The sequence below is a fragment of the Notolabrus celidotus genome, chromosome 1 (assembly GCF_009762535.1).
Source record: "Notolabrus celidotus isolate fNotCel1 chromosome 1, fNotCel1.pri, whole genome shotgun sequence".
NCBI classification, from domain to species: Eukaryota; Metazoa; Chordata; class Actinopteri; order Labriformes; family Labridae; genus Notolabrus; species Notolabrus celidotus.
This window is the reverse complement of record NC_048272.1, coordinates 3640118-3666018: the sequence shown is the minus strand read 5'-3', so window position 1 is coordinate 3666018 and position 25901 is coordinate 3640118. Positions and strand designations below refer to the sequence as shown.

Below are 25901 nucleotides of genomic sequence, written 5' to 3'. Positions count from 1 at the left end.
TATGTGGTGCATAATGACTAAACGCTGTACTGGTACTCCATTTGGTATCAGATCACTTGCGGTGTTCTGTACATTCCCTTTCCGTTACAAATGAATGTAAAGTAGTTTCAGAAATGTTAAAAGTGTTCCATCATTTGTAAAATTGTCTCACCGCTTGTAAATGTATTTTTTATTTTTTTTTAAATCTGTTTTCTTAAATGTTAATTTGTTTTGGCCTTGGTAAAAGTGTTTTGCTGATGCAAGTTTGTTTTATAAAATGTAAAAAATGTTTTCCAAAATGTAAATTTGTCTCCAACTTTGTAAAAGTGTTTCATCTTTTTTGAATTCATTTTGTCCTTCCGGGCCACCATATTTAACACCCACTGAGTCAGTTTGTAGGAATAAAGTATCAATCAATTTTGATTTTCTCAAGATGAAGATAGTTGGTAACTGTACAAAGCTAAGATGCGCTCTTACTTCAAATTAAATTCACAGGTCCACTCTTATTCAACTCATCAAACTTTATTTCTTCATCCTCCTAAATGTTTTACCTGTAGAAGTCAATTCTCAATATGTTTCAGGGGCAGCAAATTCTGGAACATTATTCCAATGTAGCGAAGAACTGTTTATCTTTGAAATGTTATAAAGGATGCTTGAAAAACCTTTTAACCACTGTTACTTAATTATACTCATCATAGAGTAGGTGTCCATACACATCATATTCATATTTTGTACTTTTGAATTCTGTTGATATAATAACTGTATTTATATTAATTGTTAAATTTGTATATTCTTATGTTATTTTATTTTTAGTATCAACTTTTGTCTTTATATGTGTCAATTTAGTATTTTTTTTATTCATTTTTGATATTAGAACACTATTTGGGTAGAGGCTTCAAATAAGCTCTCTGAGTTTTCTGCCTCTTCCTGTAAATTGTATTATTTATCTTTGCTATTTTTTTGTTTGTATTTTCTTTTAATTGTGCAAATAAATAAACATAAGACCTTTAACATTACCTAAGTACCTGTCAGGCAAAATGTAGGGAAAACCAACGGAAAACTTCAGACACAATCACGTGACGTATGTCCCCTTTTGACCAATCACATCACTTCAGTGTTACTGCACATGCGCACTTCTATCTCCTACTTACATTTGACATGAAGAGTCGACTTTGCCAGCATTTCGCCACAGAATGCGCTCTAAAGCGACTTTCTAAATAACACACGTGTCCGTTTTAAAGGAACTTTAACCGTCGAAACCCAATACTTCATTTTCTGCCTTTCAACAAGGTTCTCACAGGTAAGTGCGTTTTCATACTTTGGAAGCTAACGTTAGCACACCGGACACATAAGACATCATGGAAGCCTGTTAGCTTGCTCTGACATATTAGCAGTAATGTAAATTGTCACCAACAGTGGCAGTGTTTGTGGCAAGGCTCCAAGGTTGGAAGTGTTTGAGTTTTTTCTTATGTGTTCAAGGCTGCTTTTGTTTACTTATCAACCTGGTTCATGTGTGGGCTTGGTTTGTATTTTCTCTGAGTGGTTCAGCTGCAGCAGCATCTGTGGCTGACTCACTAGGACTTGAGGTCAAAAGTTTAAAGTTGTAATGTATTTTGTTAAAACTTCTCACTAATTCCTGAAAGACCTTGAATATTTACTGACAGTATTCATTAAAAGAGTATTAATTTACTCATGGTTTAATTGCTGTCTGACTAGGGCTGGGCGAGAATTCAATAATGAGAATTATCATGATATAAATATAACAAGGGTTTGATAAAAAATCCATATATTTAAATGCCTGTAATCAATAGTAACCTTAAACTGGAGTGCACTACTCACAACAATACTCTATAACTGATACACAGCATACAATGTGATGTGTCTTTGTTGTAAATTTAAAGCAAAATATGTAAATAACCTCAATCTGAGAAAAATAAGAATCTACAAACTAAAACATCACAAAAATCTCATCTCACACAAAAAACCTGCTTCCTGAACTAAATCCAGATACAAGCTAACAAACTGTCTGATTTCTAAAACTTAAAAAAATCTTCCTTTAAATGTAAATGAAATAATGATTTGATATTTATCGTGACGATTATCGATATCGACTGGTATGAAAAACTTTATCATGATAACTTCTTTTTCAATATCGCCCAGCTCTATGTCTAACTACATGCTGATGTTAAAACCCACGTGATACAAAACAGAGACTTCAGCAGCTTTTACTACCTGGCTCCAGTAATTATGAGAAGTCAAATCAACTTGCTGATTCATGTCATTGCGGGAATTGTAATCAACTGTTGTTAAAATGAACCATATAATTCACTTTAAAGTGTAATGTTAGTTTGATTTGGGTAATGTTTTCTTTACAGTCTGGTTGACATTTTCTGCTGATGCCTTTCTTAAATTGACTTGGAATGAGATCAGTTGTTGAACTGATCAGAGTTGCAGAATAATAAGATGTTTCTTTTTTGTTTTAGATTGTTGAACACAGCAGAACTTTGCTTTCTTTGAGTTCTAAAGTGTACATCCATCACTTTGGAATTAAAAAAAACATGTTGACACTTGCTTTAAGAATTTATTTTTAGCAAGAGTGAATGATTCAACACAAAATATATACTGGAGTCAGTCTTAAAATAGCTTTAAGCCTCAATATGGCTTTTAATAGTTGGTTTGGACCTTAAATACCACTTGTTACCGCTGGGCAACTCATGTTTATAAGTGAACACAGTTAGGCATTTGAGCTATGTTTTTAAGATGTTTGTGTAATAAGTGATATTCTTGATGGATCAGTTTTTACAACACAAGTTCTTGACAAGACAAGTTCTTGAATAATGATTTCCTTGTTGGACTGAGAGTGCAAAGTTACATTCTTTATGCTCACTGTGCCGAACAGAGCTTTGCTGGATGCTGCAGATCTACTGCTTTGGTGCTACTGCTTCTGAGACCTCTTGTGAAGGCAGTAAAAAATGACTTGAACTATGTTTTTTTTGTCAGATTCGTCAAATATTGTTGCTGATGAAACATCATCTGCTAAGGCTTTGTGATTAAGCCAGGAAATCCTCTGAGTTTGTCATGTGGGATCCTTGAGAAACATTTAGAACAGCTACTGGTCGGTTAGGGAGTTGTCATAGATTAAGTGATTGTGAAAGCTGTCCTGTGCAGATTAGCCCTCCGTGGTTTTTGATGAGGCCAGGGCTTTGAGAGAAGTCACTACATGGGTAGCGAAATGACATGGCTTCTTATTAGGCTTACCACTACTCTGTCATTTAAATTAACTAGCCCAGAAAATCCAACATTACAACATTTAGTAAAGTCATGAATCATGCCGTTGTCTTGCTATTTCCCCACAAAAATCATCCTGGCACAAAAAGTTTTAAACATCCTATGTGGATTTAATTTGACCCACTTCTGAGCTGGTAGGAATCTGTGTCAGTTTATTTTAAAAAACAAATCCACATAGTTGCTACAGAGATTTCACAAGATTAGTGCTCCTGACTTACAGGTTGTAAATATGCAGATGAGTAGTAGTAGTTAAAGTTACTTAAAGCTCACAAACTTTAAAAGACAGACATAAGAATGTCTCAGATGCTGGTAAAACAGAAAGATAGGGTCAGTAAGGGCAACATGACATACTTTAAATCTACTGAGTGAAGCTACTGTACTTTGATCAAAGCAGAACAGACTTGACAGATAGCTCTGGAATGTTTGTGAAAAAGAAAGAGAAAGTGTGAGGGTCCACAGCTTAGACCATGTTCCATTATGTTCCACAAGGCAGTTAACCAAGTATGCCTGCATACTAAAACCTGTGTAATCTTTTTTTATTGGTCGACTGATCATCAGCTTGGCCTATCAGTGGGGGCAATATGCATTTGGCACATCTTTTTTGGCGTTTTATTTTACCAATCTCCAATAAAGTTGATTAAAAAGTGCACTACTTTGGCTCTGCTGCCGGTGTGCCTTTACCTCTAGGTCTGTTTCCATTAACCACTCTGTCTTGCTTAATGACCTCGCCAAAAACTACTGCTCCTTTCACTTCAGTGAAAAACGTGAGCACTTATTCGACTGGTTAACACATACATGAACTGTAAACAGTGTTCAGTGTCAAAGATAAAAACTCACACTTATTGCAGTTGTGCATATTCATATAAAGTAATTAGTCATGAAGTGGCCTGTTTTTGTGAGTGACAGGTCCACCTTGTACATTTTGACATGAAGACTTACAGTTTTCTGTAAATGCATCTTAGTTATTATATAATATAATACGTGATTGTGTCTATAATATCAGCTATCGGTCACAAAAACTACCAGTAATTGGTATCCGCCCTGAAAACCACTACCGGTTGACCCCTAATCTCTATAAACAGTCCTGATACAGAAAAATATACACTGACACAGGATGAGACTTGATTTGTGGTCAGTAACATTGAAGCCAGATAACTTCCACTGTCTGCTGGAAGGACATAATGATTCCTCTGTGCCTGCTGATTAAAATAATACAAGAGGGTGAGTGAACCTGTGGTCCACTTCCCTCCCCCAGAAAGATAAAATACTTCTGATGTTTCATCTTGCAATAAGATGGTACACTGTCACTGACTGCAAAACTGTTGTCAAAGGAAGGATTGTTTTACAGGAATAAGAGTGATTTGGTTCATGGTGGTGTGAGGGCATGTGGTTGTTTGGACTTGACTGCTCGACAAAACAAAATATTTTGCAAGCAGAAATCATTTGAATCTATGGCTAGGGAATTTAACATTTGATACAAATCCTAATTCTAGTTTTTTTTTTTTTTTTTTTTTAAGTTATATTTTTGGCCTTTTTGCCTTTATTTTATAGGACAGGTGGAGAGAGACAGGAAATGTGGGGAGTAGAGAGTGGGGGAAGACATGCAGGAAATGGTCGACCGGCCGGGAATCGAACCGGCGACCCCTGCGACGAGGACTGTAGCCTCTATATGTGGGGCGCTTAGACCGCTAGGCCACCAGCACCCCCTAATTCTAGTTTTTGATATCTACAAGGGCATTCTACTGGTCATACTGCTAATTAGGGGTGCAACGGATAAAAAAACTCACGGTTCGGATCGTATCACGGATTTGAGTCACAGATCGGATCATTTTTCGGATCAACAAAAAAAAAAAAAAAAGAAAGAAGACAAGACAAATACAACTTTGTCCCTCTATTTATTTTGTAAAACACTTTGCCCATTAAATAAAAACAACATTCAACTCAAAAATTTACAGCTTGTGCAAAGCACCCTATCTGTGGGCCCAGTCCTGCCTCAGTCACTGCATTTCATGGCATGGCAAGTGAAGGAGCAGAGGAACTTCAAAAGTTTCACTCCATTCTTCTTTCAACCGCTGATTTTCACCGTCCACTTTTCTTTGAGCAGCAAACTGTGAACACACCGTATTATTCTAGGGTCCTACAGCTGGCAAAGTGCCAACATGCGAACCGCTCCATAAACGAAAGTGAAAGTTAAAAATTGCACTCGCAGCATTGGACTCTAAGTGACCCATAACAGCCTGTCTGCGTATCTAACATGGAGAAAAAAATTCCGGTAAACACGCGGTGACCCGACCAAAACACAGAGTGAAGGAGTAACAGTTCGGGGGCCACAAATAGGCGGCCGGATGCGGCCCGCGGGCCACGTATTGACGGCCTCTGTTCTAGTGGGTGCGCGACGGAATTTCATAACGTGGCCCAAGCACATTCAGCATCAGAGCCGGCTCTACCCAATGTGGTGCCCTAGGCGAGATTTTAAATGGCGCCCCCCTCCATCGGCGATTAACATGCACTTACAAAAGAAATCGAATAGCATTGCTTTTATCAATGTCTTTAATTTGTAAGGTAACATGTCACCAAATTTACATACTTAAATACAAAAAAATATGAAATAAAATATAAATACCCTAACTACACAATAAAAACTTGTAAATAAGTGAATAATAATAATAATAACAATAATAATAACAATAATGATAGTAATAAATTACAAATAAAACAATCAACATCAAACAATTTAAATAACCACACAGTTTGCTCACAAAAATTATATGCATAGGCTACATTTACACTCTGCAATAACTATATACAAAAACTAAATAAAATATATACAAAAGGGGACGCCGTCGCCCCATTGCTTTACATTTAAATCAATGTGAGCTTTTCCATTTGAAGAGTTAATAGTAATAACTAGTTTTAATACAATTATATTTAAGGTATTTTTTCCCTCTTTTGTGGCGCCCCCTAGAGGCCACGGCGCCCTTAGCATTTGCCTATATTGCCTATTGGAAGAGCCGGCCCTGTTCAGCATTCACTGTATTTCACAGGGAAACCAAAATGCTCCAATACATGTGACTTACAAGATGCAGGAGGGTTATAATGTTCCTCTGCTCCTTCACTTGCCATGACTACCACTGCGCTTGACGAGTGAGTTGACGCGCAACCTTTTTTTTTCATCAACCGATCCGCGGACCACGTCCGTGCCGAACCGTGGAGAGGCATCCGTATGGATCACGGATCAACGATGATCCGTTGCACCACTACTGCTAATTTAGTGTATTAACATTTTTACTGGTCAATGTTATTTTGATATGGAAAATTAGATTTTAGAATTTAATATATGTATTATATATTTTTAATTTCCACAATGCTTAAAATTGACAGTAAAATTAGTTTTATAGACTTATATTGCACTTTAGATTATTTTTCATTCATGTATTTTTGTAGTTCTTTTTTTCTATTTTTTTTTTTACAAGATTTCATCTTCTATGCCAACGATTAAAAGAATTTGGAAATGCATGCTAAATCAACTGGCTGCTTAGGTTGACCTGCGATGTTAAAGCTCTGTGAACACTATAAATACTGTGAAGTAGACTAACATCGCTAACAGTGAAGTATACCTCGACCTCAGAGTATGAAACTTCTAGCCCTGTCATACTGGTTAAAATGATCTTTATGTCCCGATGGTAATCAACACATAATGGCCACGGCTACATGATGTTTTTTAATTCAGAATTAATTACTCAGAATTAGATATTCAGAATTAAAGTATTCTCCTTTGCGTTTACATGGAAATAGTAATTCCGAATTGAGGTTTACATGGAAAACACGTTTAACCGTCTTTATACAATTCCTCTTAAGGTCTGGGGGTTAGGAAGGGTTCTGATTGGACAGGGGCGGGCGTGACGTATTTATGTTTACTGGAAGAAAACAGACTCAAGTTCCTGCTTCTTTTATTTTCGGTTACAACATGGAAGACCACACAATAAGCACAACTTTCGCTTTGATTTTGATTATAGTTTTGAATAAGCAGCTGGACACAAACATACTGCTTCACTTTCGTCAGCTGAGGAGGAGAAGAGAGATAGAGTACAGGAGAAGGGAGGAGGAAGACTGTACTTTGGCGAATCAAAGCCAACGGTTAGTGCAACGGCTGCTCTACCTCAGCCTGGAATATGCGCCCGATAGTGCTGAATATGTTCGTCAACGCGACAGGACAAGGGAACAAACATGCGCAGAACGACCAGAATTAATTTAAAGTGGAATGAAAGTATACATGATCGAGGAATTATTCAATTCGGAATAAACCAGACACTTACTTCAGATTTAAGTTTTATTCGGAATGGTCATTTTCATTCGGAATTAGGTGTTTACATGTGCTAGTCTGTCTTCTCTTGATCTTGGAAGGTTTTGGGTTTGATCCCAGCCAGGTCTTGTTGTCCACATGCTGAGGTGTCCCTGTGCAAGACACTTAACCCTAAGTGGCCCTGGTGGCTGGGCCGGCAGTGTGAGTAAGATTAGTTGATACCATAGACTGTATAAAATATGGACATAGTATCCGTGACGTCACCCATCTGTTTCTGAAGAGCTGTTTTGAGGCCAATCGTCGTCGGCAGCCATGTTGCTACTGTGACGTAAAGAGGCGGAGTTTGAGCCTCCTAGCCAACAGCTACAGTGTTCCCAGTCAGCTCTGCCTCTCATTAGAAGACTCGTAATATAAATATCTTCGAAATTGAGCTAACCAGCCTACACTCGTCTTTTGTACCAGGCTGTTTATTTCTGCTATAAAGATCAGCTTTTTTGAATGGGTGTGTATGTGGTTTCTGGTACTTCCAGAGCCAGCCTCAAGTGGATCCTTGATGAACTGCAGTTTTTAGCACTTCCGCATTGGACTCATATTTTTAGACCGTAGGTTGCCGCTTGGTTGATACTGATGGGCGCTTTCCATAGCAGCCTCTGCTGGTGTGAATAGGTGAACCTTAAAATATACTTTGTTACATATATATTGTATGAATATATAATATACTTGGTTTAAAAAATGTATTAAACCAATCGTTGCAACTGGGCAAAGTACCTTGAACCTTATCACTTTGATAATGCTTATTACTCTGAGCCAGAGGAAGTGGCACCCTGATGGAAACCTTGAACGTTTGAAAGCACATGACTGTGGGATCATATGAGGCCGCAGACAGAGCAGGTTTCAACAGGGCTCCCCCCCCCCTCTCTCTCTTTCTCTTTCTCTCTTTCTCTCTCTGTTTTTCCATCAGAGCACAGTCTGTTCCTAAATGTTCTGAAACTGGGATGTTTTACATTGTAATCCTTTGGGTTAAAAGTTAAAGAGGAAGTGTTTGGTAAATTGTGCATGAGGCTGAGTGTCAGAGGAAGTACGCAAATACTTGAAGTGAAACTGGCGCCTAAGTTGACTCAAAGTTTCCTGACATAATTTTAAATTAAAGCATTGACCTCCCACATGCTGCTTATTCTGCTTAGTCATAAAGTATGACTTGTGCATTTTTAAAAGTTGATGATTTTTGTTTAAGGGGGAAAGTTGAACTAAATTTTGCATGGTCATGTAGAACTTACTGCGGGGAACCTCAAGTCTTTTTTAACACACTTGTTTGCTTTACTGCTGAAGCTTTACCCTACACAGTATTGTCTTTCATGCTTCTTCAGGTTATGTAACTGATGTTTTCTTTTTCCAGGGAATCTGATATTTATCCCTCAAGTTCCCAGGGATCCCTCAGCTTGCCCTGATGAAAGCTGAGCAAGACGCAGACCTCATTGAAGGTAACCTCTTATAATAATAGAAGCATCAACTTCAATGCTCCCAAATAGGCGTTCAGTAAAGGATGAGATTCACGTTCTGTGTCTGTGTGCTTAGAATAATATTATACCAAAGTCCATTTTCTCTTCATGATTGCAAGCTCAGCACTTTGGTTTAATGCTGGACACATCTGTAATCATATATCCAAGAAGGTAGAGTTAAGCAGAATCTGTATGTTGTATATGCTTATCACGTCCTCTGTGAACTTTATTGCTGCCCGTTGTGTTGTGCAATTCATCAAAGGGTTAAGGGTAGGGCATTCTGTTGTGGTGGTTTATTGTCATCTGCAACAAGCACAAGTTGGGGAAGTGTGCTGAGGTGTGCATTCTTTACTTCTCCCCCGGTTGGGAACATTTTTAGAGACATGATGCCAGAATGTTGTTGTGACATGTGGCCCAAGAAAAAAAAAAAGGAGATTATAAAGCGCTGAGTCATATCAAAAGCAGAGTCCTTGTTAGAGAGCCGTGGACTTTAAGACCGGCAGTGAGTCTGAGATGAAGAGAGGAATGAACGAGAAGTCCTACCTGAGTGAGTAGTGCACATTGTTTAATGGTACACTTTAAAGTATTTGTTAGGGAATCATAGTACTAGTAACAGGTGTTTCACCAGTTTTGTGTGTTTACAACTGATCTGTTGTATATCACTTTTATTTTATTAGAAGAAAACGTGAAGATTTGAGCAAAGCACTGCTTTGTCACAACATACTGATTAAAGAGATGTTGAAATTCTTGAACTTAATCACTACTGTAGAGGTTTCCAAATTGAAGTTGAATTGTTTGTAGCATATCAGTGGTACAGTTTGTTAAATCTGGTAATTCAAATGGAAAATTGGCTTAATCTTAAAATTTGTGCAGCTTCATTAATAAAGCCGCTGCAGTGTTAGATAATCTAACTTAAAAAAACTTCTAAGAAAGGAATGAATAAAGTTGTTTTTGTGCCATTTTTAGATGTATGTATGTATGAAGCAGAAAAATGTTCTTGGTTATAGAATAAATTGTTCACAATACTCTAAATGTATTTGAACAACCGCAGAACTCTTTCCTGAGTGTGGTCAGGTTTGAACTCTGCCTGTGTCACTTTGTCACTGACGGGCTTTATTTCACAAGTTGAGTATTTGGTTGAGGATTTGTTTTGTAAAACTTTTTCTTGAGAGGAGATCAGAGGGGGAAACAGAATCAGTCAAATCATTTTGAATGGCCTGCAGCACTCACAATCACAGTAGAAACTAAGTGTTGGGTGAAAGTTAATCATAACCAGTCAGAAGACGACAAGAAGCTTGAGGTTAAAAGATGGTTTCCCGAAGACGCTTCAACCTCACAGCAGCAACTTCACCTTTGTCTCAATCTGACTCACTTTCTCACGCTTCTCTTGTCACTAATCACACTTCCTGTTTCAATCTCTGTGGTTTTGTCAGAGGACTCCCCTCAGGACAATGCCTCAATCAACAAGTACAGCTCCATCTTACCTCCTGCCTCACCTGAGGAGGAGGACGAAGCCTTCTCCACCACATACTTTGAAGAGAAGGTGCCCATTCCTGGGAACATCGACCAGGTACTCATCATGGCACAGTTTTTAGGAAGCAAACTTAAAGTTTAGGTATCCAGTTTAGGTACAATGCTTCCCTCACTCCGTCCTCACATGTTCACAACCTCGGTATCATTTTTGACTCCCATCTCACTCTGGAACAGCACATCAAGCACATCACCAAAACCACCTTCTTCCACCTTAAAAATATCGCCCATCTCTGTCCGTCTCTCTCCTTTTCCACCGCTGAAACCCTGATCCAAGCCTTTCTTACTTCCAGACTAGACTACTGTAATAGCATATTCTACGGCCTTCCTTCAAAACAACTCAACAAACTACAATATATCCAGAACTCTGCCGCCTGCCTGCTCACCCACATCCGCGACCACATCACCCCTGTCCTCCAAAACCTCCACTGGCTCCCTTTAAAACAGTGCATACATTTTAAAATCCTCCTCCATAACCAGGCCCCCTCTTACCTCACCGATCTGCTCCACCACCACACCCCCTCCTGTAACCTCCGATCCTCCAACACCCACCTCCTCTCCCTACGACCTGACACCAAGCGCCGAACCTGGGGGGACAGAGCTTTCTCTATCGCCGCCCCCACCCTCTGGAACGCCTTACCACTTAACATTAGAACCTGCCCCAACCTGTCCACCTTCAAATCACTCACCAAAACCCACCTATTTAGAACTGCTTTTAACGTATGACTGCTTTTAAATTTTATTTTATTCATGTTTTTATTATTCTGTTTTATATGATGTTTTATCCTTTGTGCAGCGTTTTTGAGTTTTTAGAAAAGCGCTTTATAAATAAAATGTATTACTATTATTATCGTTTATTTCTACACTTTATTATGATTTGATGCCTGATTTACAAAACATTTAAATGATTACTGAGCCAATTTTTATATTAATGAAATAACAAAATCAGAAATATTCATGATATGCTGCTTATCTATTATCAGGTGTTCAGTTTCCGTAAGCTCTGGGCCTTCACTGGACCAGGGTTTTTGATGAGCATTGCTTACTTGGATCCAGGTAACATCGAGTCTGACCTGCAGTCTGGAGCTAAAGCTGGTTTTAAGGTAATATATATCAGCCTGGCCCTTGGATAATACATTGAATCACAGGCTAGTTTTGTTTTCCTTTTTTCTCATTTTGTTAGGAGGAAGTAATTTTTGATGTTCTGTTTACTTGTGTGTGTCTTGTCTTTTACGTTTCTCCATCAGAAGAACATTGATCGTGTTATGAAAAACTAATGTTCATTTTTAATCTAAGAAGTCTCATTTCTGCTATTTTGTCCCTCAATTTTATCATTTCCACTCAGCTCCTATGGGTGCTCCTTGGAGCCACCATTATTGGGCTGCTGTTGCAGAGGTTAGCTGCACGCCTGGGGGTCGTCACCGGGATGCACCTGGCTGAAGTCTGCAACCGCCAATACCCCACAGTGAGCTTTAGTTACCTCCATCACTGAACTATCATTGTCTTGTTGAATTTGTATTTGATGCAGGGATGTATTTCTAAAACCAGTCTGTGTTCCATTTTGATTTGAATCATAACCCAACATTTTTTACAAGATGAGGACTGTTGCTGTTTCTGACAAGATAATAAAACTCTGCTCAGTGAAAAGATTTTTATTTCAATATTTTAATTTTATACTTTTATATTTTTTCAGGTTCCTCGGATCATACTTTGGTTAATGGTGGAACTGGCAATTATTGGCTCAGACATGCAGGAGGTCATTGGCTGTGCCATCGCTTTCAACCTCTTGTCAGTGGGAAGGTACTGTCTTTACCACCTGTCTATTAAAAGTTAATGCAACACTTGAAAAACAACTTGTATAGAAATATGTTCTGACATTTCTCCTGCTTGTCCCACAGGATTCCCTTGTGGGCTGGAGTCCTTATCACCATCACAGACACATTTGTGTTCCTCTTTCTCGACAAATATGGTATGGATGTCATAAAACTTACTTATCAGTAGGTGTCTAAAAAGCTGTGCACTCACAGTGTTAATAAACTTTGTTTGTCATCCTAGGTCTGAGGAAACTTGAAGCTTTCTTTGGCATACTCATCACCACAATGGCTCTTAGCTTCGGTTATGAGGTAATGCCCCTCACAAATTCCCAGTTTAATGCAAGTGTTTCTTGAGGAAAGGCAGAATATTTGCTAAAAAAAACCATGAATGAGGCAATGACGTGGACTTTTGTGTTGCCTGTGTAGTATGTTCTGGTAAAGCCAGACCAAGCGGAAGTGCTGAAGGGGATGTTTGTACCGTACTGCTCTGGCTGTGGGCATGTTCAGCTGACACAGGCTGTTGGAATAGTGGGTGCCGTCATCATGCCACACAACATCTACTTGCACTCTGCACTAGTCAAGGTGAGTAATGTATTTGTTGACATATGCAATGGGAAAGACTTAAAGGTGACATATCACGCTTTTTTCATCAATATATATTGGTCTAAGAGGTTCCCAAAACATGTCTTTAAAGTTTATGCTCAAAAAACCACTTTGAAATCAGATTTTGGCATGCCTGAAAAGCCATCTTCTTCAGTCCTCCTCAGAACACTCTGTTTTCTCTCTGACCACGCCCCCTCAGGAAGTGGATGTGCCTCGGCTCTCCAGCACGTTGATCTAATGTTTACATGTTGGCTGAATATACACGGCTGCTCAGAGATCACGTTACTTCAAGCCTCTGAATCTGATCCAGAATCTGATCCTGACGGAGAGGCGCCTGCAGCAGGAACTTTCTGAACGATTGGTCACAGATTTAGTGTTTCTTGTTGTTTTATTTATCAGTATGTCGACGTGTCTTGGTACACAGCTACGAACATGTAGCTATGTGGCTATGCTAACTAGCGCTAGCACTTATCCATGATAAATAAAAGTCATCCACTAGATCTTCAAATCTGCAGACGTGGGGAGTAAAACCGACCTCTACCAGAAAGGCAGCAGGACCTTTTATGAAGGATTGGTCACAGATTTAGTGTTTCTTGTTGTTTTATTTGTCAGTATGTCGACGTGTATCTTGGTACACAGCTACAGCTACAGCTATGAACATTTAGCTATGTGGCTATGCTAATTAGCGCTAGCACTTATCCATGACAAATAAAAATCATCCACTATATCTTCAAATCTGCAGACGTGGGGAGTAAAACCGACCTCTGCCAGAAAGGCAGCGGGACCTTTTCTGAAGGATTGTGTCTTGCTACACAGCTACAGCTACGACTTGTAGCTATGTAGCTATGCTAACTAGCGCTAGCACTTATCCATGATAAATAAAAATCATCCACTAGATCTTCAAATCTGCAGACGTGGGGAGTAAAACCGACCTCTGTGTTTATTAAGACAGCCTACAACTAGCATGCCTCCCTCCTAAGCTCCTTGTTAGCACACATTTGTGCAGGTAATGAAAAACGGAGGGGGGATTCAGTATTATTTTATACAGTCTATGGGCTGAACAAGCTCTGAGCTCTGACTCCGTGACAGACCGGATATTGTTGTTACGTAACAAAAACACGGAAGTCTGAAACGGCTCGTTTCACACACATTTACAGAAAGGTGTAGAAATCAAAACAGGGGCAGAATGGATTTTTTTCATTCTCGGGGGGTTGCATGATATGTCACCTTTAAAAGGAAAAGATTAATAATGGTCTAATTGTCCTGAAACATCTCTCAGTAAATATTGAATGTTAGTATTCCCATTTGTTTTCATTCATGATTTTCCAACAAATACAGTCAAGTTCTCAAATACTGAGAAGTCAAAATCAATTGTAGCATGTCTGCCAGTTTTAGACTCTTAGAAATTAAACAATATGTGTAGCAGTATGATGCATTTTTTTACACACATTAAAAACTGAAAACTGTTATGAAATTAATGTGTTGTTCTTTTTATTTCCTCATGAAGTCTCGGGATATTGATCGCAAAAATAAGAGGGAAGTAAAGGAAGCGAACAAGTACTACTTCATCGAGTCTACTATCGCTCTTTTTATCTCCTTCCTCATAAACGTCTTCGTTGTTGCAGTCTTTGCTGAGGCCTTCTACAATAAGACCAACATGGAAGTGGTGGGTGAACAGTGTTGATTGCTGAAACGTGTGGTCATGTTTAAACTGGTTTCATTTTCTGATGGGTGCTTTTAGCACATACACCGTGTTCCAAATTATTATGCAAGTTGCATTTTTGTGAATATTTTAAAAACTGTCAACAGTCATTTTCAAATGTGTGAAGAAGTCAGATAGTGAATATATTTCTTCAACTGTGTGGTTAAAATGATGCTTTTCAAAGTATGTTGGCTGTATTTTTAAATAAATGCAGAATCTGCAGAAATGAGCGTGCCAAATTATTATGCAAGTTGGTGATGAGAGCATATAACTTGAGAAAATTAAAAACTACACACCATTTTAAACATTCTATTGATTAAAAATAATAATATTTACGATAATTTATTGAAAGCATAATTTTAACAACACAGTTGAAGAAATATATTCACTATCTGACTTCCTAATAAATATGAAAATGGCTGTTGTCATAGTTTTTAAGATATTCACAAAAATGCAACTTGCATAATAATTTGGAACACGGTCTAGACAATATGCAGAGTCTTGGCTTGAGGCTCATTGTGTGATTGTGTCCCCTGTTGCAGAATCAAGAGTGTAATGCAACCGGCTTCCCTCACACAGATCTTTTCCCTTTAAACAACGATACACTGGAGGTGGACATCTACAAAGGGGTACGTGTATCATCATAACATCTCCATGTCACTGTGGAATAATAAACATGCTATTATAACGTATTGTATTTAGTCATTATTGATATAATGAGTAAAAAAAGAAGAAAAATATAGGGTGGGATAAAAAGAAAATTCAATGCTGTTTTCATTTCATTTATTGCCAGGCCATTTGTAACAGCCTCTTCTTAAAGGTTCCACACACACAAAGTGTTTTCAGTTATTCTAGCTGATGACCTCCATTGAAGATTAAATTAGGAGAGTTAACTGTGTCCTATATGCCGTCATTGGAGTCCATTTCTCTGTCAAATGTGTGTATGTTTTATGTGTTTATGTTGCTCATTGCAACATATTTAACTATTTCATGAATGTATTGATGAAAAGAGAGAGAGAGCGGCTAAATCAGCTCTGTCATTATCTTTCCTCAGGGAGTTGTCCTTGGATGTTTCTTTGGCCCTGCGGCCCTCTATATCTGGGCAATTGGGATCTTGGCAGCAGGACAAAGTTCCACAATGACAGGCACTTACTCTGGGCAGTTTGTTATGGAGGTAAGAATAACTATTAGTAATAAACCTCGAAAATGTATTGAAACAAATGTTTTGGTGCTCATGGTTTACTTTGATGTTTGCTCAGGGTTTCCTGAATCTTAAGTGGTCCCGGTTTGCTCGGGTGCTGCTGACCCGCTCCATCGCCATCACGCCCACTCTGCTGGTGGCCATTTTCCAGGATGTTCAGCATCTAACAGGGATGAACGACTTCCTCAACGTGCTTCAAAGCATGCAGGTCAGGATCAAACACTTCACGGAGAACTGAAAATTAATTCTGTCAATAAACTTCATTAATAAGCTCCTCCTATATTACTATATTGTATCCTGTAAAATAATCACTTTCCAATTCATGTTCAACAGCTTCCATTTGCATTGATCCCAATCCTGACATTCACCAGTCTGACCTCCATAATGAACGACTTTGCAAACGGATTGTGAGTGATGAGTATACTTTTTTAAACTCACTCTTATGTTTTTTTCTATCTCTTGTCTTTCCTTTGTGGTCATTTTTCATAATTGACTTTATCATACCTCTGGATTACATAATGTTAGTTCTTCTCCCCAAGCTGTTTGTATTATGTTAATTGTTAATGCAGACCATTATAAACTTCTTGGACTAATAGATTAAAGATTGGAGAGTCAGATCCCTCATTGTTAAGAATTGTAAGACAAAAACAGTTAACAGACAGAATTGAGATAAGATCAGATAAGAAACTCTTTTATTCGTCCCACAACAGGAAAATTCATGGAGTTACAGAAGCAAACAAAAAGGTGTACAATACAAGAATTTAACAAGAATATATAGAGAAAAACAAATGTCCATCAGAGACGACAGCTTGTGACTTTTTTTAGGATTTGTTTTAGGTTAAAAGTCAAACCAACTTAAAATAGAGTAAGAGGCCAGGGCCTGTATTCATGTCCAGCCATTAGCGATGAAACAGCCCGTTTGTACTAGGCAAGGCAAGGCAGCTTTATTTGTGTAGCGCAACTCAATGTGCTTTACATTAAAACATTAAAAGCATTGGAGACATTCAGACAGGCATAAAAAAACACAATTAAAATGACAAATATGATAAAACAGAAAATTAGAAATATATTAAAAATTACGTTAAAATTTTAATTTAAAGTGAGTTAAAATGAGCTAAGATAGGAAGGCAGTGGCAAATAAAAAAGTCTTAGTCTTTGATTTAAAAGAGGTGAGAGTTGGAGCAGACCTACAGCTTTCAGGGAGTGTGTTCCAGATATGTGGTGCATAATGACTAAACGCTGCTTCACCATGTTTCGTTCTGACTCTAGGGACTGAAAGCAGACCAGTACCTGATGACCTCAGAGGTCGAGGTGGTTCAGCAATGTATTTTGGGCCTAAACCATTCAGTGCTTTATAAACCATCAGCAGGATTTTAAAGTCTATTCTCTGACAGACAGGAAGCCAGTGTAGAGATCTAAGAACTGGAGTGATGTGGTCTACATTCTTGGTCCTTGTTAGGACCCGAGCAGCAGCATTCTGTATGAGCTGCAGCCGTCTGATGGACTTTTTATGGAGTCAAATGGTAAAAAGAAATGGATTCGCGGTCTGCATGAGCCAGGTTAACGCCCCAACATAGCATTAAATTTAATGGCAGTAGACCCCACCATTCCAGGTGCTAATGGCAGGATTACAGCACCTGTTTTATTTTGTAGGTCTTCTACTGTGCGCTCAGAAACATCACATGCATTTACCCGGTTCAAGATCTGAAGCCAAACTTTCCCTTTCTCCTTGTTTGTTATCTTTGAAGATTGACTTGTTAATAATAGCTGTTTGTTCATTCTTTATTCTTGTAATGAATTGTCCATTTCTTCTTCTTCTGAAAATGTGTTTTTTCTTGATTTTCTCTCAATCACCCCGGTACCGCTCGCCATGTTTATTGTTGTTTATGCTTAGTAGGCATGCTCATGGCCCTGGTCTTTGTCAGTCTGACAGCCATATGTTCAATATGTTGTTAGAGATGAGTGTTGTCATTCATTGATAAATCAATTACAAACCAATTACTCAGTCTTTTGTATATTTGATTTTGTCAGGTTGCTAAAGAGACTGAAGCCAGTCGATTGACCAAGATTGAATTGTGCAAAATGGGAATTTACTCAGTATACGTCACTGGAGGTGAAAAACATAATTTCTCAATGGTCAGATAAACTGTCTGTGTCTTTAGGGTGTGGAAGATTTCTGGAGGCGTTGTTGTCTTGGTGGTTTGTGCAATCAACATGTACTTCGTGGTGGTTTACGTCACAACACTGGGGAGCACGCTGCTCTACGTTGTCGCTGCCCTGCTCTCCGTGGCCTACCTGTGTTTTGTCGCCTACCTGGTGAGTTATATCATTGCACATTTTTGTTCAAGTAACACACTCATTAAAATATTGAATCAAATGTGGTTTTGCATGGTTTCAGTGTTTGAATACTCTATGGAGAATGCAATTCAGTGTTTGTGCTCAAGGCTACTGTCTTATCATTGTTTTGTGCACAACAGATTTCTTGAACACGTGTACACAGACCTTGTAGCATGTCGACATCTTTCCTCTCTGTCTTGTCTGCAGGCTTGGTACTGCTTGGTTGCCTTGGGAGTTTCCTGTCTGGACTTTGGCAGCAGGGTAAGCAAGCGACCTGCTGTGTTAATAGAGGAGCAGTTTGAGTCGGACTCGTAGAGCTGAACAGGACACTAACCACCAGCATTCCTCTTTCCTCTCGGGGACTCTGAGCCATGTACTGAACAAGGACTCTGCTAGATCATGTAGGATCTCAAGAGCACAATACCTGCTAAATGTGTACTTTGTATAGGTCTGGATGTCACAGTTTGGTGCTTTTCCGGTACACGAGTTAAGACATCTAAAACTATAAATACAATTTTCCATTTCGTCATATGTTAACTAAAAAAAAAAGACCTTCCTTTGTTGCTCCATCTTAGTAAAAACAAACACATCACACCCTGACAGTCTCTGTTTGTCACACGCTTTGGCTGTCATGGTGAGAACAATGCAGGATCAATTGGAGGTTAAGCTTTTGCGCAGATTCTTTTATGATTGAAGACTTTTTAAAACAAGAACACATTTGAAAACGAATAACCCCACTAATGTTAATTATAAGTCAGGATTAGATCGATTCAAAATTTCAGATTTCCCCTGATTGATTTTAAATTTGAAGTATGATATATACAAGTTGTATCAGAGATCTTTGGTTTGATATGAAATGGAAATGGCTTGTTATTTCCCACTGATTGAGCTGTTGAGGTTTAACTCATATAGTCATGGTTGTTCTTTATTATTTTTTGAACAAAAAACAAACTAGTTTTGCTAAATTATTGTTCAGTAACAGCTTACCTCACTTTCTACCTGGTACATTAATCTTCTTTTTTTTGTTGTTAAATTGATCCCTGTTAATGCTAGCTGCACCACACCAACTGCAGTCTACCTCAACATCCTCATATTATCTCATCCACAAAGCAGTTTGATTCACTGAGTATCCTGACAATTTTTAGAGAATGAGATTGTTACGTAACTGATTTGAAGGTTATTTAATGCAACTTCCTTAACCAAAAAACACCAAATGATATCCAGAACCTAATTATTTGAAAAAAACTAGTTTGATGTTGTTGACCTGATTCCTGACTGACCTGTGCAAGAAGTAAAAATGACGCGTTTCAGTATCATGCATGAATGATGCATCTACTTAACTTCATCCGTGTGAAGTCACAGCTGCAGTCCACAGTAGACATCAGGCTGATCTAACCAAGTCTATGAGAAGACAGAGCCTTTGGAGTGTGAAATCATGTTTATCTAAAATTGGCATGAATATGGAATCAATTCTGTCTTTTGGGCAGTGTACCATTTAAAATCCAAGCAGCAGATTTCCTAATGAAATGAAATGTATCCTGTAAATATGAGTTGGCAGCCTCATCCCCTGAGCCTTTAATTTTGCCTCTGTAATGAGGATTCGGAGGAGCGGAAGCAGATGTTTTTTGACTGGGGGGAGCCAATTTGGGGCTCTGACTTTTTGCAGGGGTGGCATTAAGTATGTTTGCACAATAGCATTTTTATTCCACTTTTCATACTTAAACTACTAACATGAAAGTATCTAAAAATATGTTTTATACCTGTATATTTTTTGTTTTTTTCTTTGAAAAGTAACACAAAAGAGTGGGAACATAGCTTGAAGCTTTAAGGGCTAAATAAAATAGATGTTCAAGTTAAAATGTAACATGACAAAAGGAAAGTATGTTACATTTAAATGTAAAACAAATGCTTGCTTATTTAACTTTAACTCTGACAAGGCAAATACCAATCATTGTTTAGGATTTTGGGGTGGCAAGTCAGTTTTTAAGGGGGGCCATGGCCACCCCCTGGAGACACCCCTGTCCATCAACTCAGTTTGATCAACAAGTTAAAGTGAGCTTATCAGTGTAAAAGGAAAAAGAAAGACCATTCAGTTGTTGTACTGTGAAGAAGTTGTTTCAGATGTTGGATAAAAGAAATAATCTGTATAAATATTGAATTGTTTTCTATTCTTTAGTTAAAGAAGCAAATCACTTTTTTAAGCTAAAGGAGGAAGGGATGACAGGAATGTATTGTAATATTACAGTTGTGAAAGAGAACTGATAGACTATAGTGCTTTGGTAAGAGGGAAAGGAACTGTCCATCAGGCATTTTTCATATTAATGTCAAGTCAAATCTGTGTTTTAAGGAGAACTGAAAAAAAATGTCAAAAAAAGCTCAAAATGTCAAATACAGAGTAAGTGAAGTTCACATGTAGCTCCAAATCACAAGCTTTGTGTGGGGTTAAATGTTAATGCAGACCATGAAGGTTTTACAATCTGTGATCTACTTTTAGAGCACTGAAGGCAGTGGTTCTGTGAACTGAAGTCCAAAAGTACCAGACTACAATAAAGTCAGCTCAGATTCAAATGTAGAAAATATTTTGCTAGTTTTTGTGCAGCACATCAGTTTAAACAGCAGAGCCACTCTGGAAGAATCATTTCAGACCTTCTTATGAGAATATTTGTTCCCCTCTTTCAACACTTAGTGAATATTAAATCTGCTTTTTCTTTTACTCAAATATGAAACTATACACATTTACTGTAGATACACAACCTATTTAACTTAAACATTATAAATGTATATTAAGGGAAAATGATTTTATTCACATTTGTATTTTAATAGAAGCCAAGTGCCGCCATTTCTGCTCATTAGATTACAGCTGAGACTTAAGCTAGCATCGTCTGCCTTTACACAGCCTGGTCTATTTACCATGTTGCAACACTGGAAAACGTGGGCGGGGAAAGAGAGCAAAGCTTGTCAAAAATGTGCAATAAATTGTCAGAGATGGTGATTAATTTTAGGATTTGCAGATTAAGTCCGATTTGTTTCGACTTGTAAAATAAATAATCAGTAAAGAAGCTCTCAAACTTTGTTAACAGACTGTGTTTACTGTACTGCAGCACCTAATGTAGCAATATCCAAGCAAGATGTTCCTACTGATCAATACACACGTTGGTTCATACAGTGATCACTGCAAAGATCTCAGGTTCTTCTACAAGTTATTGTTGTATTAAATGTTCACTTTATTGTGGTGGATTAGGTACAGCTGCATGTCTCTGGTTCATAGTTCTCAGAAGCGTTCATGAAGTTCCTCAGCTTTTTCATAGAGGTGACTGAAATGTAAGATGACATTATTTAGACAACTGTGAGTTCATGAAGTGTCTTATGAATACCTCTCTGGCATTTGTACTGTCAGAGTAAAGTTTAAAGGAGTGTGCAATGAAGTTATCACTAATTTCTACTTTTTAGGAGCAAATGAATAATGTCTGTTGTTGCTACTGGATAAAGCACATCATGTGTTCGAAATAAATGGGAAATAATGCATATAAAATTTGTTGGCGTCTTCTGTCTGAGGGTCTAAAGAGGGACTCATCAGTTGTATGTCTCTTGTTATGTATGCATACATAAAAACAAAGCAAAAACATGGAGTGTTAAAGAAACCTGATTGAAACTAAGTTGATTGATGAACAATTACAAGTAAAAAATACACTGATGAATCCTCTACATACACTGAAACTACACCATGCAACTACACATTCCTCTTTTCAAGACTACAGCGTCAAAGGGCCAAATTTAAATCACAAAGTTCATGCTAGGCAGTAGATCCTCTCTTCTGCAGGACTTTCCTGGATTTAAATGAGGGGAGTTGAGTAAACAGTGACTCAAGGTGAGCACCCTTAATAAATCTGTAAACTCAAATTATGAACTGATTGAACCCCGTTTGCCTCTGATCAAAATGCATCATTGATTTTGATGTTCCCACCTAACCATGTAAGTGTCAATACAGCAAACCCCTAACACTTTATACCCCGCAGTCTCTGTGTAAATGTTCCTTGGAAAAAAGAATGAAGGATGCTTTCATAAGGTCAATGTTTTAATGTAGCAGGCAGCTTTTTTGTCAGAGGATTTCCTTCATTATTTAATTAATTTCCATTCTCAGTTTTCAATGAAAAATCATGTATCAGTGTGTTGCAGTTAAAAATGTGTCAAAATTATGTGAAAATCATCTTTCGTCTATTGAAATTGTTATTATGTAATAATAAAATGATGCTAAGCCTATTGCAGTATCCTAACACATCTCTCACCAATCACACTTCTCTTGTCTCTGCTTCACAAACAGTTGGGACTGTCGCGGCACACGGATATTTACTTACTCAACGACATGGATGCTGACATGATGGTTGAGAGATAAAAGCTCGTATGAGCTGCCTGCAGCGTGGGACCATCAAAGTTTGGCCAGTATGTGTTTGTCTTCACCTCTCTGTGCCTTAAATACATTTAAAGTGCACTTACAGCGCACACAGATGTCTGTTATGCTGGATGAATGAATGATGGCATTTTTTTTCTATCACGAATGCCTCTGCAACTGCAGCTAAATAATATTTATTTAAACAATGGTTAAATATGTGGGAAATGTCTCACAGTTCAGATCCTGTAACTGTGACAGAGTTATCTTAAGCATGGATGAACCAATAACACCTTGAGGTCCAATGCATCATGTTTTTGTCTAAAAGGCAGCATGACTTGTGAAAGTAGGTGCTAACCAGACTCTTTATTTTGTAAAATAACAAAAGTTTCCAAACTCTTGAATTCAGAGACACAGCCGGCTGTTTTTTCACCCAGCAGGATCTGTATTATGGTCCCTTGGGTTCAAGGTAGGCTGGTGTTTTATGTGAGTGCGCTTACATACTGAGTGTCTTCCTGGTGTAGCTCATGACAAATTGATCAGATCTTGTCACATCAGCTGATCAGCACAACATGAGAATATTTAAGTAGCCTGATGTCACTGCTGTGTGATTTATAAATTAAACTTAAAATATCAAAACTGTGGAACGTTTGGTGGGACCAAACACTAATTATTCTGTTCATTTTGAAGGTGAAATTCATCTACCGGTTTATGTCAGACTATACAGGTGTAATAGTCAACATTTTGAACAACAGTATACCTACCATGCACTTATGCATGATAAGACACACTTTTCTATGTGTAAAATTACAGTTTAATGTGCAGTTTTATATGCACATTTGCAGTCTGATTTACAGTCTTGAAGTTTCTGTTTCTGGAGACGAGGTGTGCCAATGTATTTACAAATCTTTTGTAGAGATGTACTGAAAGGTTTTGCTACTTAAAAGTAAGTGAGTTAAAAACTGCTTTAGTGATCCTAGTTTAAAGTATCCAAAAGACACAGAGGCAGCAGAGACAAACAGAAGGCTAAAAGAAAAATTTACTTCTCTCAACACATGATTACATCAGCATTGATTTGGGGTCATTCATCTGCAGTTGTAGCAAAAAGAGATACTCCTATCAGCTTAGTGTTTCTGAGTGTGTCTCTTATCTGTTGCCTCACATGAGAGTATAATCATTAGGTTTCAACTATTTACTTATTTATTTTTTTAAGTACTTTTCATTAAGCTTAGTTAATTTTGCTTTAGATTGTTTTCTTTTATGTTCTATTGTTTTATTTGACTGTTTATTTATGTGTAGTTTATTTTTGTTTGTATGCAGTTTTAGAGAATATAATGTTTTTCTTATTTAATTAAGCTTCAGCTTTCATAGCAGTAGAACATTAACTTAAGTATGCCAAATTTGTGGTATGTGTGATATATTCAAAGTGCACACTGTTATAGAAAAAAAGGAGGATGTCATTTCAAAAATTATTGTAGTGAGTATTTTTTTATTATTAAAAATAAGCACTTCAATAACAGTGTGGAGAACAAAAAAAAAAGAATACAGTAGACAGATTGTGATATGTGATTAAAAATATTTATATATAAAGCGACACTAAAAACCCTTGAAAGTTATGATTGGGCTTCTATTGGCTGATAGATCAAACAGACTTTTCTTTGACCAAATATTTAACTGCACTTTTACATTTTCAAACCAGACCACCAAAGTGCCTCCTGTACTCTCTACTGTGCCTTGTTATTATTCAGATGGAAACAATAACTATCTTCTACAATAATATCTCATTGTTGTAGGTGGAACAACTCCACGAGTACATTAAGTGGAATAGGTACAATTAGGCTGAGAGCAGCCTTCTTAAAAGACTAATTATTTCAAATGTTCTTTTTGCCATTGTGTTCTCTATTTGCCATCACACTTTCTGAAAGCTTTTCTGCAGAACATTTATATATATTTATTTGCATAAATTATTATCTTCACATGTGATTACCAACATTCTTTATACAAATAACACTTTTAATTTAAAGATCCTGATTACAATAAGAAACAGTCCAAATTGTTATTGAAAGCATAAAAGTTGACATCATCAGCTTGTTGACAAAATATGTTTCCATTTTAAAGGGCTGCTAAAGGGATTACATCAGTTAACATACGGTTATTATAACTGAACCTTCCCTAGTGCAAAATCATTCTGTTTAAGACTGTAAGATAGGATCTCCCTCCATATGAACCTCAGGCTGTGATATAAACTGAAATCAGTAAAGAATTTACCCCTAATTCCATTTTTTGATTGATTACTTTACTTTTAACTTTGAATATGAGAAAGTGTCTGAATTTGGGAACACTTGCTGATATGATTATTCCCATGACCAGCCAGGAACGTGGTACCTTACTGTATTGTAAGTTTGATTAAATGTTATTATTGTACCATATGATTCAGTGTTATGACTTGACTAACATAGTAGTGTTGTGACCAGACATGTTTAAATTAAATGCCATCTCTGTTACATTTTAAACTTTTTTTTTAAAATAAAAACATGCCGCTGAATAACATGCCTCAAAGTTCCTTATCATTTGTGAATGTGTTCTGTGAAGTCTTTTAGTGACTATTACAACATTCATAGTTGTACGTTGGGTCTTATTCAAAGATATCCTGTGAAAAACAAGGAGTTTTACTATCCAGCTGCTGCTTTATCTGTTTACCTCAAAGTTTAATTGTTGTCATTTTCATCATAACTAACTAACTAACTAACTAACTAACTAACTAACTAATTAACTAACTAACTAACTAACTAACTAACTAAAAGGGTTTACACAGGAATTAGAAGTGTAAGACTTTGACTTTCCAGACATTTTAGCTGCCTTTAGCGCACTCTGTGCAACTTCTGTCTGACTGTGCGGCACAGCTGATTAGACTCAGGCTGGGCTGTACCATTTCATACAGGGGGGGATTAATATGAAATTCAATCAGTCTTTATTTTATTTGTATAGCGCCAAATCACAACAAACGTTATCTCAGGACGCTTTTACAAACATAGGAGGTCTAGACCACTCTATATCAAGTAGTAGAAGCTGTTGCCGCTGGAGTCCAGTATGTCCGTATCAGCTGGAGTCCAGAACGTCCGCAGCAGAAGGACGTCTACGGCAGCTCAGAGGAATCTACGAGACAATGGAGCTCAGGGACTCCAGAAAGGTCTATGGTTAGTAACTTTCAATGGGACAGGCAGAGTTAAAGTAAGAGATGAAGGGGTTGGGGGGAAA

General features: G+C 37.7%; 1 protein-coding gene across 3 annotated transcripts; it reads left to right on the top strand.

Moving 5' to 3' along the window:
• Positions 1–1103: 1103 nt before the first annotated feature.
• On the top strand, positions 1104–25163 carry LOC117819000 (natural resistance-associated macrophage protein 2-like). 3 transcript variants are annotated; one of them, XM_034692181.1, is made up of 17 exons: positions 1104–1279; positions 8967–9051; positions 10503–10639; positions 11583–11702; positions 11945–12064; positions 12293–12399; positions 12498–12568; positions 12655–12722; positions 12840–12995; positions 14524–14682; positions 15261–15347; positions 15773–15892; positions 15978–16127; positions 16253–16326; positions 18082–18235; positions 18464–18517; positions 22578–25163. In XM_034692181.1, exons 2-17 carry the CDS (start codon positions 9018–9020, stop codon positions 22647–22649), a joined length of 1683 nt encoding a protein of 560 aa, XP_034548072.1. In that variant the 5' UTR covers positions 1104–1279; positions 8967–9017; the 3' UTR covers positions 22650–25163. The 3 variants fall into 3 exon arrangements, with proteins under 3 accessions (XP_034548072.1, XP_034548090.1, XP_034548081.1); XM_034692190.1 differs by lacking the exons at positions 1104–1279; positions 8967–9051 and adding an exon at positions 9540–9616; XM_034692199.1 differs by lacking the exons at positions 18082–18235; positions 18464–18517; positions 22578–25163 and having other exon boundaries at positions 1115–1279; positions 16253–16330.
• Positions 25164–25901: the final 738 nt, after the last annotated feature.

Excerpts from the sequence above, each read along its gene's own strand:
- LOC117819000 (XM_034692181.1), top strand. The coding sequence starts at position 9,018 with ATGAAAGCTGAGCAAGACGCAGACCTCATTGAAG. Across the intron at positions 12,065-12,292 it reads GCAACCGCCAATACCCCACA|GTTCCTCGGATCATACTTTG; the intron begins GTGAGCTTTAGT and ends ATATTTTTTCAG. Across the intron at positions 18,518-22,577 it reads GTCTGGACTTTGGCAGCAGG|TTGGGACTGTCGCGGCACAC; the intron begins GTAAGCAAGCGA and ends CTTCACAAACAG.